This window comes from Peromyscus leucopus, chromosome 13 (genome assembly GCF_004664715.2).
Source record: "Peromyscus leucopus breed LL Stock chromosome 13, UCI_PerLeu_2.1, whole genome shotgun sequence".
NCBI lineage: Eukaryota > Metazoa > Chordata > Mammalia > Rodentia > Cricetidae > Peromyscus > Peromyscus leucopus.
In genome coordinates, this window is record NC_051074.1 from 19,678,272 (window position 1) to 19,699,521 (window position 21,250).

Sequence of the window (21,250 nt, forward strand, 5' to 3'; positions counted from 1 at the left end):
ATTTAAAACTAGTAAGAGCCAGTTTATTCAGAAGTCTGTTTAGTAAAGAATCTGAATGGTAACTGTAAAGCTTGTCTTTCTTCTAGAGTTCATTGGAGTGCTTGGCACCTTCCAATGCTGAGCCTGCTGAAAATGAGGGCAAATTGCCAGGCTCATGCCTGGTACCAGAACCGTCATAGGAAAGGCAGTGGGTACGTAATCGTACACTATAAAATACCACACTTGAAATGGAGCATGAGGTCACTGAAAGAAGCCTCACCCTAAATGTTGAGTGAAGAATTTCTAAAAGTCAGATGCTAAATCTGTGAGTTGCATGTTTGTTTAGCTTACCTGCCTTCGGAGGTATTGATTAGTATATTTTATTATTAGAATTGCCATATTATTAGAGTTTTCTCCTAATTAAAGTATATCTAAATGATGTTGCCTTTGAACTTAAAATAAGAATCTTTATACATTCAGTGAGTCACTTGACTCTGGATTAAAAACTGTGTTTGTAGAAGGCTTGGGGTGAAGGTAGAAAGTGGGAGCAACTTGCACTTGTGGAAAAATGGAATTTGGTAAAGATGAGGGACAGAAAGTCTGGGAAGGGGCTCCATTAGAACTGGAAGGTTTCAGGAAAATTTGCCTGTATCAATGACAAAGGACACACTAGATCATGCTTAGCACACTGCTTTGTGTCTTGGCTGTCCAGGTACACTGAACTTCATCTTTGACTATAGGAAAACCTCTATACCCATTTTAGAATTCTCTGCTCAAACCCGCCACGAGCAGTGCCAAGAAGTAACATTCCTTTCCCTCTACCTTCCATTGTTTCTCGGGGGTTCTGTGTAAATACCCATCGGGTGAGCTTAATTCTGAGGCATGTGGTTCATCTCATTTTCCATAGTATGTTCCATACAGGTTGCTGGATGGTCATGGTTTGAATGAGAATGGTTCCCATAGGCTCACATGTTTGAATATTTGGTCCTCAGTTGGTGGAACTATCTGGGAAGGATTAGGAAGTGTGACCTTGTTGGAGGAGGTGTGTGGATTTGAAGTTTCAAAAGATCATGCCAGGCCTGGTGTCTCCCTCTTGACTTGCTGCCTATGCATTAGGATGTAAAGCTCCCAGCTACTGCTTCAACACCATGCTTGTTGGCTCCCTTCTGTGATAGGAGACTAGCCCTCTGGAACTGTAAACAAGTCTCCAGTTATGTGCTTTCTTTTATAGGAGTTGCCTTGATCATGGTGTCTCTTCACAGGAATAGAAAGTAACTAAGACTTAAATTAATGGCTAACTACTCAATTACTTGTATTATTTTTATTTTATTTTATGTATATTATATTTTTATACTTAGATGTTTTATTTAAATTCATTTTACTTTTAATTGTCCATTTGTGCTTCTATATATTAAGCCATTATTATTATATATTAATACAGAATGAAACTATTACATAAAATATAAATTAAATTTATTAGATTTCATATATATAATTATATATATATATATATATATATATATATATATATATATATATATATATAATTAATAGCTTACATTTGGATCCTTGTCTGAGTCCACTTCTGGAAGAATCCAAAGACAGAACCATCTCTCCTTCAGATCCAGGTTAACAGAACCGTATTCAGTTGTCTTAGCCTGTCAGAGGAGAGGGAGTGTATCCAAACTCGTCCTTACATTCTCCACCTCACTTGCAGTGAGTTGTGCAACTAAATATGGTTCTACCAGGCCATTAGAAGGGACATTATAAATTCATGTGTTCAGATGGCCACTGGAGTCTTCAGTCTTCAGCTTTCATCTTCCAAGTAAGAATTACTGAAGCAACTAATTTCTAGTTCCCAAGTATTTCCACAATAAATACATTCCTGGACACTTTTATTAATCCTGCCACAGATTATTTCATCATCAGTCACTTTGAATTTTAGTCAGTGTAGTTACCTTCGGTTGAAGGATGAGAAAAATTAGTAGTTTCTGAAACATTAAATACACAGCAATAGAAAAATTAACCAAGCCAATTTATGAACACTTTTTTTTTATTATTCTTGAGTATCTGATACATTTTTTTTCATAGAAGAGTTGATTATAAAAGTGTGATAATTATGATACAGAGAAGTAACCTGGAAAGTCACACTTACATTTTGTTACTTGTTTTGTTTCTTAAACCCACTCAAAATATGATTTGCTGATTTACTTTCCATAAATACTGAAACATACGCTGTTAAAGTAGTAATCATGATCCCTGCTTCTTGTCAACTCTGCCACTGATGGCCGTCATTCTGTTCAGCCCCACAGATGGAGATTAGCCGTGGATACGTTCTGTCAGGGTTTGGATGAATGTAAAGACTCCCACTTCTTCTCAGGACTAGTACGTGTGTATTGTCCTGTTGTCTGTGAACTCTATGGCTGACCTGCAGTGTGGAGCAGTTCATCACTGGATGCTTATTAGCTTGGACAGACTTATCAAGGGTTAAGGTTAGCTCCACTGTTGGGAACTAGTGACACCATAGGCGAGGCTTATCAAAAGACAGGCGCAGGAAAGTCACCATAAAAACACGTAAAACCTAAGACGCCGTCATCTCTGAAATGTCTCGTGGAGACTGAAGGGTTGCCGTTTAAAGATCCAACTAAAAAAGGACAGTTTTTATTAAGTTGAGAATATCTGTATCCTGCCATTTTCTGCCTAGAAAATCAGTTTTCCTATTAACAATTACCAAATAAATTGTTACATGTTAGGAAAGTCTTTATGTTCCCATGATTATAATTAATATTTCAGTGAATATACTTGGATGTTACTAATAATGAAGTGAAATTTGAAGATTTAGAATTAAACTCTACTTCTAGATTTTTCACATAAGCAAAACATTACAGTGTGGTATGTGGATTTTAGCCAGTTATTAATATCACAATATACTGTTACTTGTTTTAATTTGATCATATATATAATATATCCACACACAAAGAGATACACTTAATATTTACTATATATCCTTCCAAAATGTTCTGAACACTCTGTATTTGAAAATTGAAAAACAGAAATGCTTAACAATCCCCAGAAATCCCATGTTGTCTTCAAATGTGTGCTACACTGTTACGTGGTAGACACAGGAGATACATACTTTGTGTCTTCAATATTAGAACCATTGATAAACACTCACTGTAATAAGTCTTGTAAGATTTGCAACAATTCATTTGTAAGCTTTGGGACAATTCATTTTACATTTGCATAGTTGGTACGGTAGAGTGTTACTATGTATAGTAGTGTTTTTTCTTAAATCCTACTGTCATCGGTTGAGGGTAGCAGTATTCAGTAATGGTTTGTAAAACAGAGAATGAGAGAGTGGTCTTTTCTCTTTCCAGTTTCTTTGCTGTTTTATTCTGGTAGAGTAAGAGTGGTACCCTCAGTAGCAAGAATGTTCTGACGCTGGAAGTCAAGAGAGATAGTATGCCTGCCTAGTCAGAAGAGTGAAAGGACTCCAGTACATCCTACAGTAAACAAGGTTTTCCAGATGCTTCTGGGAGCTGCAGAGAGTCAGACCCCAAAACCCACTGGTATAGCAATTTAAATCATGTCTGTCAAGTGTGTTAAATACAGCTCAATGTTTGTTTGATGTAACTTTGGAGTTTGAAATTCCTGTTCCTTCTTTTCCTTATGGAAGTAGGTATGGTTAGCTTTACCTACTCTTTAAACTATTATCTGTCTACATTAAATGGATAGTATGGAGTCTGCAGTTTCTTCCTAACATACTTACAGAAATCAAAAAAATTTCAGGGATTGAATACAAAATAACAATATATCTTAAAGTCAATACTGAGGAATATTGCCATGACAACTATGTCTTGTATTAAAATGGCCCATGATAATAATCTGTACTCCCCTTAGAGACTGTTCTATTTGGGACTAGAACAGCTCTTCCCAGTATAGTGAGAGACACACTGAGAACCTGGGGATAATGCATGCTGAAACCAAGCTTGTTGAGTGTGTTCTGAAGATCATCCCGGCGTGCTCTAGGCAGAATGTCTGTGTATCCCAGCCTGGCCTGACTCAAGATCTTCTGTTGTTGGCTCGGGATAATTTGATTCTCAGGGCTGCTTCTTGACCCTCCGGTTCTTTACCAAAACAAAAAGTCATTTTGAAATCCATTTTACATTTGTTATAATGGTCACGGGTCTAAGTGAGACTTCAGACTTGTTGGCCTGAATTGACTTTCTGTAAAGGACACTCATTTATGATGGGTGTGGATGGGTACCAGGATAGGAGAAATGGCGTGGCATTTGTTCAGTCCATACATGCAGGCAGTTCTTTGATCCTCCAGTTCAGCTAGTGTTAGTGTTCTTAGGAATGTGGTTTACACTCAGCACAGTCTGAAGTGCTGAATTCCCTGACCAACTCTGTTGCACAGTGGTGGTGGCGCTTCCATATTGAAGTACAGGAGAAGGGACAAAGGACAAGCTTCTTAGCTCTGTCACTGAGTGCCTTGGACCCTGGACAACATTAACCTCTCAGGCCTCCATTTTCTCATCTAGAGAATGTGGAAACAATGCCTTTCTAGGCAGTTCCAACATAATGGGGCATTCTTCCAAGATTCAGCAAGTGTATGTGGAAACATGTCCAGGGGAACTTTATATAAGCTTTGATTTAGACAAATCAAAGAGATTGCCTGTATCTCTGTGTAGGCCAATCTTAAACCTTCTAGCAATTCTTAATTTCTTTGATTTGTGGATACTGTGAAATGAGTTAACCTCCAGTGATTTTTAAGAGAATTTCTCAAAGAATAGCAAAAAATATATTAAAAAATAAAATCTCCAGTTTAAACCAAAACAAGGTTTAAACTGGAGATTTTATTTTGAATCTTATGTTTCAAAATAACATAGTTTTGGGTGTTGAGATAGAATTAATAAATAGAGAAATGGATATTGATTTCTTTTGCCATGGTAATGATACATTAGTATTCATGAACACACCAAAGGGATGGGATCCTAATATTAGAAACACATTAAATATCTAAGCCAGATCTCTTGAAGCTCAACATCAGACAAGCATAATCATTAGAGTTTGAACGTAGGTCTGTGGGTTTTTAATAAGGTCACAAATCACTAGCAAGCAGATGGCCATTAAATAAAACTGTGTCAGCTTTGTGTATCACTGTTGTGCACCTTCTACGACTGTGTCTCTGTCGATGGCATATTTTATTGCACTCTTTTATACAGATGTGTTATTTCCCATGTACGGTGTTTGTCTAAATGTCTGTCTATGCACGGCATGACACGTGCTGCAGAGCCCAGCAGAAGGCGTTGGAGCCGCAGGGCTTGGAGTTGTAGATGGCTTGAGAGCTGCCTGTAGGTGGTCGGATCCACTCCTGGGTCCTCTGCAAGAACACTTGCTCTCAGCTGCCAAGCCGCCCCTCACAGGCTTCATTTTCCTTCCTTACTGACACACGTCAAGTGCGAGAGAAAGCCACTTTGCCTGTGTCTGGAAGGATCAGAAGCAGACTCCCTCTATTCATTCTGTACTTTCGGGATTGAAGAAAGCTACATGAGCCCCCTTACCTCTTTCAGAAAACTACAAAGGAAGAAAGCAGAAATGTAGGGGGAAATCACTTTATTTGTGGGCATGTGTTGGAATGTTTTTTTTTTTTTTTTGACCACCACTTCAGAGTATGACTTTGATTAGAAAAGGAGATAGATAGAAGTGGGTGGCAGAAATAAAGAAAAGTCAGGAATTCCTGCCCCTCCAGAAACAGTCCATTCGCTCTTCATGTTACCTAGCCTCCTGTTCTGTAGTTTTACTTTTGAATTTCATGATGCACTCACCATATCCCTCATAATCTATGGGTTGTATGCCTGTGTACACTCCACAGGTTTGGGGAAATGTTAGTATCTTTGTATAACCAGGCTTCCTTGCCTTTCTCATCCACTCATCAGCCTCCATAAGAATATTCTACCCACTGTCTAAGGGAGGTGTTAGGTAATCCCCTTCTGGGGGTACGTGTCCAGTACTCCCCTCTTCATCCAACTGAACAGACCACGAGTTTGTCTCTCAGCCCACACTTTAACAAAAACTGTAGCTACCAAATTCTGATAAAAACAGACCCTTTTCTTTGTAAGTCTTGCTTGATTTAGAAGAAGCAGGTCATCACCAAGGAAGGTAAGCATTGTGGTGCTTTGCTGTAGGTGCGCTGTGGACGTTTGTATCAGGCTGACCAGTGTAGTTATCATCTTACACATTACCTTAAAAAAGTCTGGAGGACAAACTTGGTAAAGTTTAAAATAAAAACATCCCAAGACAAGCAAGCTACAAATCTCAGAAACCTTCTGGAGAAGGGGGATAAAGAGAAAGGAAAAATAGGTATGCTGTTTAAGGCAGCATGGAGGCCAACCACATGGCAGATAGGCAGCTTGTGGAAAGGAGGGGAACTTTAGAGGAAGAGTAATGAAGGCCAGAGACCACACATAGCTTCTGGCCAGCATCTGAAAGAACCAGACAAAAAGGAAAAATTACACCTTTCTTAGGATTCAGAAAGGCAGGCTGGTCCAGCTGAAACTTCATGGCTGCTTGGCTTGCAGGGACTCCACTCAGGTGGGAATTCCAAGAAGGAATCATAGCATCTCAACAAAGGGAAAATTATCTCAGCAATCTCTTTCATAGATGAAGGTGAGCCCACCTTCCAAGGGGTGATCAATCCATTAGCCGGGTGACGTACCCTACCAACTGGAGCGGTAGGTATCCACCCAGGTCAGAGATTGTATTTGTGATGGATCTTTGCTGGTACTCTTACATTCCTCTACTCTGAAGAGGTAGGTCTGAAATCATTTAGGATCCAGTTCAGGGAATCGGAGCCTCAAATACTTCTGGCATCTCTGACATCTGCCAAGAGGCTCAAGGATATTTCTTGCATTTAGCCAAGAAAAAAAGAGAGATTTTTTTTTGTAGTAACATTATTTAAATACATCTTTAAGTGACTTTGAAATTATTGTTGACTACATTATCTTGTCATGAAATCAGTCTGGAAAGAAGTCACACCTGGTTTCTAGTGGAAACTTTGTATGTGGGTCAGATTCGGTCTTAACTATGAGCAAAGACACAGCCAAGCATTAAGTCAGTTCTCTATCGCTTTGGATCTTCAAAGATTATTGCTGATTTCTGTTGTGCTTAGTATTGCCTCCTCTAGCATTAGATTTCCTTTTAGCTATGTCTTTAAGGTACATATCTTAGTCATTGACTTGAGAACTCTTTTGTTTTTGAATATGCCTATGATATATTATAGACTTCCCTTTAAATAATGTTTAGCTATATCCTACAATTTCTGATAAATTTTCATATTTTTTTAGTCAAGTGTTTACCCAATTTTCCAAAACCCTAAAAAACATGTATGGATTATTAATACATATATTGCTTAGTTACTGAGTGTATTTGGAAATTATTTCTGTTTGTTTTAGTTGTTAGAAGAAGTCTTCTGTCTTAGTTCTTGTTCTATAGCTGTGAAAAGACAACTTAGCAATTAAAACATTTAACTGGGGGCTTGCTTACAGTTTCAGATGGTTAGTCCACAATCATCATGGCAGCAGGCAGGTAGGCATGGGACTGGAGCGGTAGCTGAGAGCTTATATCTTATCTGCAAGATGGGGCAGCGAGAGAGCAAGCCTGGACCTAGCGTGGACTTTTGAAACTGACCCTCAGTGACGCATCTCCTCCAACAAAAGGCATACAACCCATAGATCATGGGGGAGGTGGGTCCCACGAAGGCAACTGTCAGAGCTGTGCTCAATAACATAATGAGGACACCGAATCCTTGGGGGTTTTGCCTCTCCAAAGCTTACTTAGGCATGGCTTCGCCAACCACCCAGCCATGTTCCATGAGTTCCAGTTCTGCCTGTTAGTCCCCTCACATGGCCTCTGACAGTTCTCCTTATGTCTCTTAATCTCCATCGCTTTAGCTTAACATTTAGGTTGAAATATTATTTATGTAAGTTGCACTTTAAAAACAAAGTGGCCTGTGGGTAACTTGTCTGTCAGAGAGTGATAGGTGAATTTGTAAAAATGGAGTACTTCAAACGACTGTCAGAGGACATTTTTAAACCACTTGCATTTCTTTCTTTCTTTCTTTCTTTCTTTCTTTCTTTCTTTCTTTCTTTCTTTCTTTCTTTCTTTCTTTCTTTCTTTCTTTCTTTCTTTCTTCCTTCCTTCCTTCCTTCCTTCCTTCCTCCCTCCCTCCTCCCTCCCTCCCTCCCTCCCTCCCTCCCTCTCTCTCTCTTTCTTTCTTTTTGTTTTTTGTTTGTTTGTTTGTTTTTGTTTTTGTTTTTTCGAGACAGGGTTTCTCTGCGTAGCTTTGCGCCTTTCCTGGAGCTCACTTGGTAGCCCAGGCTGGCCTCGAAATCACAGAGATCCGCCTGGCTCTGCCTCCCAAGTGCTGGGATTAAAGGTGTGCGCCACCACCGCCCGGCCCTTCTTTCTTTTAAGATGGATCTATTTACCATTCTAGCATTATAGTTTCGTGTGATTTTGTACCTACATGGTTTTGCACACTGGTATAGTCCCTTCCTGGTAGTTGGTTCCTGCACTCAGACGAGGAGACACCATTTTACAATGGCATGTTCATATCACGGTCTTGCACATCCTAGTGGTATTATACTTGATGCTTATTGTTTTGTTATGCTATAGGAAAGACTGGGGAAGATATGAGACTATGAGCAATGTCACAGAAAGCTGCAAGTCATAATGTTTGCATGCATAAAAATTAACTCTTAGGAATGTGGTTCATGGAAGAGAATGTTTTGAAGATAAGTGAGAATTGGAAAATCTTCATGGTAAAGTGAAACTCTGTGATGTACTAACTACAACACAACTTTTTAAAAAAGACATTCACATAGTTGTGGCTTTGTGGTAGGTGCAAAGCACACCTTGTGTGTTGGTCTCAGGTTGGTATAGTTTCGTTTTGAAGCTGTAGTTTCTGAAAGAGTTTTGCTGCAATATTGATTTTACTCTCTGACAGTACTATTTTGTGTCAGGTTGAAGTTACAGCTGCTTAGTGTGCTGTTGGCTGCACTTACTTCCTCAAAGGAATTACAGTAACTGTATTCTTGCATGGATTAACAATTCATCTTTTTCTTTCTTTTTGCTGTAGGATAAGAAATGGATTCTCAATCATGAAGATGTTACATTGGGAGCATTACTGGGCAAGGTATGCAATCAGCTGAGCTAAATAAGAGATTTTCATATTAACCATGACACTTCATATTGCTATTCAAAACATTTTTTAATATTCTGTCTCATGTCAAGGTGCATGTGTATTAATTAGTTAATCTAGAAGAAGGCAGTATCATATCTCCTAGAAATCTTCTGACTTTCCCTGAAATAGATGTGTGATGGTCTTAGAAAGGCTTATGATGATTTTATCTTTAAAAATAGTGTGTATTTTCCCTGGAAGGTCATAACCATCATGGTTTTATTAAAACCAGAAACTATTGAATGAAGGAAAGAAGCTGTGAGGCAGTGAAAGTTTGAATGGACCTTTACCAGTCAGTCTTCTTCCACTGGTATTCAATAATTCAGAAAAAGTGAAGTGTTGCTTCTTGGAATATCTGGAAAGTGCATAACGCCACTTTATCATAATGTAAATATAATGTGGCCAAGGGCTGGGGAGATGGTATAGGGATAGAGGTGCTTACCACCAAGCCTGGCCACCTGAGTTCACTGCCAGGAACCTACATGGTAGGAGAGAACCAGCTTCTGACCTCTACATGTGCTGTGGAACGTACACACTCCCCCATAGGAAACACAAATTTATTTCAATATTGTGGACAAGATGTGTTTCATTTCAAGTACCTATTTTGTAATTGGCTCTGTTAGTTGTGGGTAAGGACAAGTCTTATAGAGTGAAAGTTCCTTTTCCTGTAATCTAGTTGGAAGTCTGTATTAAAAAGCATCATTTCCAACAATAAGGGCAGGCTAGTCAAATAGACTCTTCACAGATCTGCCAATCATTATTATTCAGATTCTAGTGAATACATAGAAGTTTGCAAGTGACAATTGTGAATGTTTCTGTGTGAAATTTGAGTCGAATTTAGCTTCATGATGCACTGTGAAAAACAGGTAAAATTCAGATATTGTTATTGGAAAGTTTATATATAATTTATGAGTGATCCGTGCTAGACTCAACTGAGGTCTGGCATTTTAAGTAAAGTAATAAACGATCCATCTTTATTCCAAAGTGAACGTGACCATTTCTCCCAATTTTCAAAAACATGCAGTTTATTAAGGCCACAGGCCCTTTGTGAAGTCTTCACCTTTGTAAGACTTTTAGCACTTGTTATTTATTTACATGCCTTCTCCAAGTGGAAGTGTCAAGTTGCTATTGTAAAACAGGTTTTATTTGCTAATACATTTCTATGAGTTAATTCTAAAGAACCTAAACTAAAAGAGCAGCTCGGTTTACTCTGAGTGCTCTCCTAATGCAGAAGGAAATAGTCTTAAATACGATAATAGAAATGCTTGAGTAACCCAACTGAAGCAGTTTGGTCCAAACTTACTACAGAGAAACTAATTTCCTTGAAAATACAATTAAATGGTAAATTTAATTCAAAACTAAAATACTGAAGTAGACTGTGTTTACAAGGACAGATTTTTTCAATACTAAGAAAAATATTTTTAATTAGAGAAAATGTTCTAATCTATTAGATTTCTGCATGACAGTGAGGAAAGCCAGTTGACTAACAAGTGCCGAGGTTAAACAAGATGACTGTTCCAGAATAGTAGTTGAGAGTGGGCCTGGCTAAAGAAGAGGGTAAGAACTGAGCCCTGGTCATCCCAGCACCACGAGGCTAGGAGAAGAAAAAGCAGTCCTCAGAGGGAGTTGAAGAAAGTAACCAATTAGGAAGGCAGAAAACCAGGAACTGTTACTATACCTTAGAGACTAAGAGGGGAGTGGAGGCTGCTGCCTGGGGTCAGGGGCTGAGAATCAGAGAAGCTAAGCCAGGGAGTCGAGACTCCTGCCGCGTGTGTGTGTGTGTGTGTGTGTGTGTGTGTGTGTGTGTGTGTGTGTGTAGGGGGGCGGTGCTGAGAATTAAGTGCTGGGTTTGCAAGATGCCAGTGGTGATGGCTGGCAATCTTGTTACCACCCAATCAGGGTAGTTTAAGAGAGGCCTGTAAGTCTGACTCTGCTGCAAAGGAAGCCAAGGCATGGTGGCTGTATGGTCAGTTACTTTGTAGAAGAATGGCATCTTGGTCTGTAGCTGGGAAAGAGCTCATTGAAGGCTTTAGGATTTGAGTGTTATGAATTGCTACAGCTATGTAAGGACAGCATGTGATGCTCACAGTGGAATATTAACACACAGTGTTTACACATAAACACAACATGGCCTTTGTAACTCAGGAACAAAGATGGTAGGTGGATATGCCACTGAGAGTCCATAACTCCAGGGAGATTACTTTGAGGTTTCTTTTATTTTGTTTTTGTTCCAGAAGTGACATCATCAGCTAAGAATGAAGGGAGTATTGAAAAAAGCGTAGAGGGTGAACCAGTTGTCCAAAAGACTGGGGTTTCAAATGATCTAGAAAAAGTAGCCAAGCCGCAGTGGAGACCCTTAAAGGTCTTTGTTTGTGAATTTGCAGTGAATTCAGCAGCAGGGCTAAGGTCTTTAGCCATGTTTGAGTGGGTAGAGAGACAGTGACACTTGAGTTCAAAGGGCTGGTGAGCAAAGGAAAGTACTTTCAGTAGGTGACAGCCATGATGAGGGAGAGTGGAAAGAGCTGAAGGACCAGGTCTCAACGCTGGGAATTAAAAGAACCCAGGACAGTAATAACCTAGGGAGTGCTGAAAACTAGCTCTTTGAGAGGGTGATAGTCATGCTGATCTTCCCTGGAGTGTGGATTTCTTCTCTTCCTACGCACATTGTCTATAAGGTATACATATCAAAGTAGATGCTAGCTATAGAGGGAAGTTAGCAGTGTCCGTACGTGTGATGAATATTGGTTCACCATTGGTGATAGTGATGCTCGAGTAAGCTGCTATCCACCTTGGTCGACAACCTATTTCTTTTTTTTCTTTTTCTTTTTAATGGTTTTTCGAGACAGGGTTTCTCTGTGTAGCTTTGTGCCTTTCCTGGGACTCACTTGGTAGCCCAAGCTGGCCTCGAACTCACAGAGATCTGCCTGGCTCTGCCTCCCGAGTGCTGGGATTAAAGGCGTGCGCCACCAACGCCCGGCTCGACAACCTACTTCTACAGAAGACATGGTTGGTAGGATCAATGCCAGCAGTTTCCTCTCAGAATCTTTGCTCTTTCTATAATCAGGGTGATCTTTAATTTAATAAAATACAGTACTTAAGGCATAAAGTAGTTGGTGGAAGAAAGCCTACATACTTAAGGCCGTGTTAAGTTAATGTCGAGTTCTCCTTTTGCTGAAGCCAAAGATTAACTTATGGTAATGTGGAGGACTGACGTCCATCCTCATGACAACCCAGAGCTGGGAATGAACAGCACAGTAGTTTGGTTAACTCACAGTACTTCATTTGGTGCTTTCTTGAATTTTTAGCAAAGATTTATGGGCTGTCAAACATGCCAAACAATGCTTATATTCTTATTTCCAGGGTAATTTTGGTGAAGTATATAAAGGGACACTAAAGGATAAAACTGCTGTTGCTGTTAAAACGTGCAAAGAAGATCTTCCTCAGGAATTAAAAATCAAGTTTTTACAGGAAGCCAAGTGAGTTCTTTAAAATAATACAAAATGTGTGTTTATAATCCTTTAGCATTGTCATTCTGCTGTATGAAATTTGCTATGAGGTAAGTTTCAAAACATCTCCTAAGCTGTGATTTGCTGAAGTAGAAGTCAGCACTTCTGGAACCTTCCGGAGTGAGCACTCTGATGGTGTAGGAGCTGTCTCTGGTTTGAGCTAGCCTGCAGACCAATCAAGCAGGCTAGCAATGGGGCACCAACAGTGTGCCTATTCTCCAGGTCCTGAAAATATTGCAGCATTCTTTATTTTACCACACATATGTTTTTATATGCAATGCTGTAGTTATATTTGTAATAAAACATTATTAAATGCACGTCTTGTATACCTTTAGCTATATTTACATATCTTGTACTCTTGCTGGGTATTAAAAATCTGATTCCTTTCCCAAGAATCTCTGATTTCTTTTCTGTTTTGTGTCTGGCATTTGTTAAAAACCCTTTCTTTTCTAAGGTGACGTCTCTATCTTATATTGTTAACTAAAATTAAATGATCCATCTTACCTATCCCCGTTCTGCAGATAGTTAAGTATGCCAATTACATATTTAAAAACTGAAAATATAATTGAACGTACAAATATGGGGGAGAGGAATGGAATGTTGGGTGGGTGGTAAGGTCAGGGGAGACGACAGAGAGAGGGACTGAGCTCATGGCGTAGATGTCTTCATGTACATCTCTAGTCAGAGTCTAAATATGTCTGGATCCATGGAGTAAAGTTAAATCTTAAGTTCTTATACTGTCTGAGGAGTTGCAGTCTTTTCATGTCCATTATTGGAAATTCCATGGGCAGTTAGCAGGCATTTTTAGCAGGGTGGAATGTGATGGTTCACATTGCCTCAAAACATTTTTCTTACTTATTAACTTGTGATTGTTTTGTAAACTGAAAGGTTTCATTTCTTTTTAACTGGAATTACAAAATTTGGTATTAGAAATGTAGATTCTGTCCACTCAGGCTGCTGAGTGTTCCTCCTTGCACACCCGTTACATCATGGAGCTGTGCACTCAGGCTGCTGAGTGTTCCTCCTTGCACACCCGTTACATCATGGAGCTGTGCACTCAGGCTGCTGGGTGTTCCTCCTTACACACCCGTTACATCGTGGAGCTGTGCACTCAGGCTGCTGAGTGTTCCTCCTTGCACACCCGTTACATCATGGAGCTGTGCACTCAGGCTGCTGAGTGTTCCTCCTTGCACACCCGTTACATCATGGAGCTGTGCACTCAGGCTGCTGAGTGTTCCTCCTTGCACACCCGTTACATCATGGAGCTGTGCACTCAGGCTGCTGAGTGTTCCTCCTTACACACCCGTTACATCGTGGAGCTGTGCACTCAGGCTGCTGAGTGTTCCTCCTTACACACCTGTTACATCGTGGAGCTGGCTGTTCTGTGCGGTTTCCTCATTACTGTCTTCCAACCTTACAAATGCCATTTTGGTTTGGGTTTTTTTTTTTTTATTTGTTGGTTTGTTTTGTTTTGTTGGTTTTTCGAGACAGGGTTCCTCTGTGTAGTCCTGACTATCCTGAAACCCTCTTTGTAGACCAAGCTGGCCTCAAACTCACAGAGATCCTCCTGCCTCTTCTTTGTGAGTGCTGGGATTTAAGGTGTACACCACCACTGCCCAGGAACATTTTGTATTAAAGTCAAATATTGTTGAAAGTTGACTTTTCATTTCTATTAGAAATTTTGTAAGTCATTGACAGTATTTTCTTTATCTCTAGAATTTTTCCTAGTTGATTTTCATTTATAAATCATTATTTTAAATCTAAAATGTAAATGTTTTTCTTAAAGTTTGTCCTTCTTTATTTGTGTATGCACAAATACATTTTTTCTCTAGTTATTCTTTTCATTTTCATAGGAAAGAATGTGGCAGTTTTCCCATAGGAGTGAGTTATAATGCCAGGGTAAAAAGGGGGTCTAAGAGATTTAATCTATTTTTAGCTCATGTCTGATGTCCTGCTAAGGATCGATTCTTACTGTGTAACCTCTACTGAAATATTGTGTTTATCTAAACTAACTCCGCAGCAATTCAGCCTCATCCTAGGTTGAAACTCCTTCATTTGATCACTTCTGTTAGCCCATTTTTGAAAAACTTTTGTTTCTGCCCTCTGAAACCTACCATGTTGTGAAGTAATGTCTAACATTTGCCAGTGTGGGATGATTGGAGGATGACTAGATGTTTTGAAGTGAATTCCATGTGTCATTCCTAATTAGCCTGATGATTAAGCATCAGAGTTGGTTCCAATTTTTAAATAAATATTTAAGGATGGTCAGCTCATTTGCATTTGTGCTATGCTGCCCATATTTATCAATACCTGTTGATATGCATCTCACCAGAACTTCAGGTCATACTGATATTTTTTACATTGAGTTATGATTAAAGTATATTCTGATTGCACACACTGTTATGATAATGATCACAAATTAAAGCTTTTTTTATTCAACTGATAAGTTTATACTTTTTTTCTCATCTAGAATTCTCAAGCAATATGATCACCCCAATATTGTCAAACTTATAGGCGTGTGCACACAGAGACAACCTGTCTACATCATTATGGAACTGGTCCCAGGTAATGCTATTTGAGAGCTTTACTTGATGGCATTTTGATATAATGGTTTAATTGCATTTTTATTTTCAGTCTCTTTGATATTTCCTTATAAAGTTTCTAAGGAGTTTTGCATAACTATTTCCTGATAACAAAGCCTGCATATATACTCAATATTTTTATAGGCCCTAACATGTTTCTGTTTTCTAGAAAATGTCAGCCAACACTTCTTGAGACAGATTTCTTTGAGTGTAGTTACACATGGAGTTCAGTTATATAGAATGGTTGTGTGTGAAAAGCTTAGAGACGCTGAGTATTAGTATCACGTGACTGCAGTGTAAGAACCGTCTGACATTTCGTCTTTGTGTGTCAGTCAGTGTCCATCTCCACACATTCTCTTTTTGAAATCTCACGGGCTTCACTGTCACTTGTGGGTTCTGGGCTGCTTTCCTGTGTGGCTAATACAAGGGTGAGCTCCCTCGGAGTCTTCTCGGGACACTTTCATGCCTGGCATTCTTTAACAACTTGTAGCGACAAGCATGGGCAACCTCAAACTGACATAGTGTGCTTAAAGTTTTTCTTGTTGTCTTTCTCCCTGTTGTGCAGAGATAAACTTTGATCTTGATACAGTTTACAGTGCTTTGTAACCAAAAAGGGTTTGCTTTGCCCTGGTAGTGTCTACCTCACTTACTTTAAAAGAAGGTTAAACGAATATGAAAATTATTTGTAACTGTAATTCAGATCCTTAGAGTAAACCCAGTGTTGTGGATTCCCTGGCGAATATGGCCGGTAGAATGTTCCCACTGTCGGCTTAGCATCCTGTCTTATCTCACTGCTCTGCTTGCTACCGAAATACTCTAGCTATCAACGGTAACTGCAGCACACATAGATTGCCACTAACTTTATGGAAACGGCACTGTCTGTGGTAGGTGTACAGAATGCTGGCATGACCTGTACATGAATGAGCACAGTCTAAAAACTTAGGAACAATTGAATAGTGTATAGTTATTATTAGAACAGATGTTTAAACAGATACATGCTGACATTTGTGTAGGTGCAGAGGAAGCTCTTGGTTAGTAAGAAATGCTACTAAAGAGCTTCGGTTTGGGAGGTGGGCCAAACTTGAAGTGACTCTGGTTAGCATTGGTGCAAGGTTCTGATGGCAGACATGAGCTGAATAAAACCAAAGACAGTCATGTACCGTAGCCAGGCACATATGCATGCAGTGACAGATGTAATGTGCTGCTTTGGACACAGTACGACAGTGAATGTCTTCTAGACATCGGGCCAGTGCTCTTCCTGGGCCGCAGCACTTGCTCATGTCTTGACTTTTTCTGTCTGTTTAACTTGTGGTGATGTTACTGTTTCACAATCACCAATCACTTCTCCCCATCTCTTGGCGTCACTGTAAAGCATTCTTTTTTTGTCAAATTGCTGTGGTTTATCTGGCCAGTATTTATTTGACTTTCTGTGCCTGCTTCCTTTGTCTTTGCTTTTTTCTCTTTGTTTGGCAAACAGTACTCAAGCACTTTCCACTCTCCTGAACTTCCTTGGAGATACACTCAGCCGTGTGACTCGTTCAGCTTGATGCCTGCTTTGCCTTGACATGTGTGGAGCTCCTAACACACTTCTGTAGTCTAGGAGCTTACCGTACCTCATTCACTACCTCACCGTAGAGTCCATTAGAAGGTGAACCTTGACTGGATTTTCGAAAGACTATGTTAAAACGTGAGACTGAGTTCTTACTGGGGACTTTTGAGACTAATCTACCATCAGGATTGCTTAGGCATTTGCAAAATCCTGTCTGCACTACCAGTGGTTCTCAGCTCTGTATCTCAGCTCCTTCTCACAGGTCTGTGCATCCTCATAGCACATGTTTGCCATGCCTGACACTTCACTGGTATTAGACTGCTCGGGTTTACACTTACCAGCTGTGGACTTGATGTGATGAGATCTGTCCACTTAGATAACCTCCCTGTGTGACGGTCAGCTCTGCCATATGACCGAACTGATTGATGAGAGTGGTGCCTAATGTCTCTAGGATCCTGAGGTCACAGTGGGACATGTTGGGACAGCATCTTTCAGTCCCGCCTACCACAGTAGATTTTGCTACATTTTCTTAAAGACTAGTTGAATTGTGGAAACTAAAACTCTATTAATGAGCTTTTCATTCAAGGTTATATTAAGTCCATTGGTTGATATGCAATTAAAATGTACCCTTTGCTCATGCATGACTCTGCAGCATTATGATTGAGTCATTTGGAAAACATTGGGTCATTAGGGAATACAGATCTTTCTAATAGTGACACAATCATTATATAGTATCCAAAGAGCACATTCATTAATGTCTCACGTAATCTTACTAGAAACTAGTGGGGACACTCACGCTCATGGTAGCAAAAGCATGTTTTCGCAAATTTTAATTTTAATTTAAGAGATTTTTTTTATCACAGGCCTATCAGCCTTTTTCTTTAAAGAGTGACCCTCTCTTCACTTTTGAGAAAATAACTGCTAAACATCTTCACTTCTTATACCCATGAATTTTTCCCTTTCCTTTCATTTTAAAACCTGGCTTAATGGGAGGTGTTTGATGCACAATACAGACTAGTGTGCATAAAATATGTATTTACTGACATTTATATAAGCCTTTGAAAGCTTTACCACAGCCTGGCAGTGAGCCCGTCTGTCACCCTCCGATTCTCTCATGGCTGTCTGCGTTCCTCCTTGGCTCTTCTCCAACCCCGGTCAGCCGCTGGGCCACTGCCTGCCCCATCAGTCAGTGTTTCTTAAACCTTTGTGTGTATTTATTGTTTTCTCAGAAGTCTTGTAGGCAGTGTAATTTTGTGAGATTAATCCACTTTTTTTTATTTTTCCTTAGCATACAGAATAATGGTTTGTTTTTACTCACAGCGATCCGCCTGGCTCTGCCTCCCGAGTGCTGGGATTAAAGGCGTGCGCCACCACTGCCCGGCCAAAATAATGTGACGTTTTCATGCATATTGTTGTGCCTTACATTCGTCCCTCTTTCTCTCCCCTGACTTCTCCATCTTCATTTTCCCCCTTCATTCCCCCAAATAGTTTTTATCCTGCTTTGTGTGTGTGTGTGTGAGAGAGAGAGAGAGATACTTTTGCCTAATATTTTACAGTTGACATTTTGATTGACATTGTCGTCTGTTGTACCTATGCTTTTGTTGTCTCCATTTCAAACAAGCTTAGTAACTGCTTTGCAAGTGTCCAGTGTGCAAGCTTTCTAAAATGTATCTGCAAAGGTTTTAAGTGTCCGTGTTCTTGTCAGATAAATAAGCCCTCAGGAATCATAAATCCCAAATACAGCTTGTACCAAACTAACACTTCAGAGTGTAAGTATTTGAGAATTCCAGTTTAAAGTGAATATTCCAAGATATCCCTGCATTCATTTACATCATCTCTTGAGTTATGAATCCTTTACCTGCTTGTTTCCTGATTGCTGGGGAAGGAAAACCAGAGGTCAATTCTAAATGGCCATGGGAGCAGCAATCACAGAAGTAGGAAGCCTTAGGATAGATGACCCTTGTTTTGCAATTCAGAAGCAGAGGAGGGTTTCGTTTTGGTTTCTGACAAATGATGGACGTAAGGAATGCTTAGAGTCCGGGCCCCTGTTGCTTGTTTGAATGTCCACGTCAGGTCCGCACCGTCGCAGACAGCACAGCAGGCAGCAGCTGGAGTCTGAACCACCAAGTACAGCAGTTTAGGAAGGAAGGCTGGAAGACCTCCTCACTCGATTTGGCGACTCGCCCTTCTCTTGAATTCATGTCTTCCTGAAGTGATTGAATATTGGTTCTCAGGTCACACAGACACATGGCCCTGGACAAACCCACAGAGTTAACTGAATTTAAAGATGAGTTATAGTTGCCGGGCGGTGGTGGCGCACACCTTTAATCCCAGCACTCGGGATTAAAACAACAACAAAAAGATGAGCTATAGCTTTATAGCTTTAAAACTCTTAGGATTATTGTAGAGTTTTATGAAGGTTTTGGACATTATGAAAATATACCTCAGCTTAATAGTATGATTTATAAGAGAAAAGCGAATTCATTTGGTTTTTGTTGTCTGAATATTTGGGTTAGGCATCCAGACAATACCCGCTCATAAGCACTGTCCAGCTTCCGGAGAAACCTTTCACTTCCACAGTCCCTCCTTTGAATTACTCTGCTTTGTCGTTTCTGCAGTTAAGTTTCAGTACAATTTTTTTTTTTTTTGCCAAAAGAGTAAATTATTTTAAAAAGTAAGAATTTTACTCTTCTTTATGTTGAAATTTATTATTTTCATTTGATTGTAACATTATCAATTGTAGTCATGTGCCCTCACACCTGTGAATTTAGCTGAGAAATTACTGGCACTACAGCTGCAGGTTACTTGGTAACTCAGTCCCAACATTTGGCCCTGGATGCTGGCCTGATACTTGTTTCTTCCTCTCTTCATAGAGAAAGGGCAAACCCTGCTGACAGGGACTAAGGGGTGTCTTTCCTCCCATAAAATTACCTAATGCCGGTTGACTATCACTCCTCAGTAGACAAGAAGAAGGAGAGGAAAGGAATTCTCAAATTAATGTTTATATAAAACATTAAGTTTCTGGTTGTTTGGAGATAGAGTTTCCCCCATGTAGCCCTGGCAAGCCTAGAACTCACTCTGTAGACCATGCTGGCCTCATACTCACTAGTGTGCCAGCCTCTGCCTCTAGAGTGCTGGGATTACAGGCCTGAGCTACCATATCGGTCTGAAGGTTTTAATGTTACAAATAAACAAAAAACCTAACTCTGTGGAATTTATTTTACTTTTTTTTTGTATATGGTAGAGCAGATTTAATAATGATCTATATTAATATAAACACTGAAGATTTCAATTTGAGAGACTAAATGATTCTTTTACTTGTTAACTGATACTGTAAATTACATATTTGCCTGATTTTTATAATCCAGGTGTGAGTGTGCCCTGTTGCCATTATTAATGTCACAGTTGATACTTGCGATAGAACACGAGATGTTTGCAGTCATCTTCAGTGGATGGCATCTTTTAGCCCATATCTCCTTTGCCTGCTGCTTAGCAGCCTAATGCAAACCCGAATGAAGTAGTTGAAAGCGGCCAGCTTTGCGGGGATCAGCAGCTCTCACACATGCTGACATAATCAAGAGCCTGTTGGCATCCCACCCCTGCCTCTGTCTTGTTCTTGAGCCTGCTGCTCCCTCCTAGTGACCACGCCCTTCTTTAGTGGGTGGTGTTTTCCAGAGGATGCATAAAATGCCAAAGATGTCAAGAGAAGAAAAGCATTGCGAGTCTGGGAAGGTCTAAAGAGGCAGGTGCTGGTGTTACCATGAGCACCAAGGACCTGGAAGCAGAGCATTGTGTGCATCTGCATTACTCATGTGCTTTGTGCTCTGGCGAGGCGGGTGTGCCTGTGAGTAGGCAGCGCCCTCGCGGAGGCAGCTGGTGTGGTGAGCAGCATGATGTGTTCTGTGCTACCCTTGCTCCGAGCTCCTGTTCTCAGAATGACTTAATGGTACTTGAAGATCCTTGATTGAAAAGACAGTGTGGGAGTTATGACTACATATGCGTCCTTCTGCACAAATAAGCATTCCTCAGTGTTCTAATGAGCTTTATCATTTTATGTGTTCGTAATTATACTTCGAGAAGTCTGAGACTTGCCAGAGATAAATAAGCCTTCAAATGATATTTTAAATAATTAAAATTGCTTTATTAATGACAGCCCACTTATTTTGATGTAAATAAAAACTGATAAATTTTGGTCAAAATAGGTGAAATTTAAAAAAAAAAAAAGACCTTCATATAAAATGAAGTTTTATTGGCTTATTTCACCAACAAATAGTTTTCCCCAGTAATCTATGTAATGCATATTCTTCTGGGAATGCCTGCTGGTCCTATTAGAATCTTTAAACTTAGTTGAACAGGAGTTGTTTTTAATACACACTGCATTCAACGAAAG

General features: G+C 39.8%; 1 protein-coding gene across 6 annotated transcripts in view; it reads left to right on the forward strand.

Annotated features, from left to right (window-relative positions):
• Fer (FER tyrosine kinase) overlaps window positions 1–21,250 on the forward strand; it is a 373,761-nt gene that overhangs the window by 242,784 nt on the left and 109,727 nt on the right. For all 6 annotated transcript variants that reach the window (XM_037210166.1, XM_037210165.1, XM_037210164.1 and 3 more), the window contains 3 exons: window positions 9,122–9,178; window positions 12,584–12,699; window positions 15,200–15,294. In XM_037210166.1, the coding sequence (XP_037066061.1) occupies window positions 9,122–9,178; window positions 12,584–12,699; window positions 15,200–15,294 (268 nt within the window). The remainder of the gene's footprint in view (window positions 1–9,121; window positions 9,179–12,583; window positions 12,700–15,199; window positions 15,295–21,250) is intronic.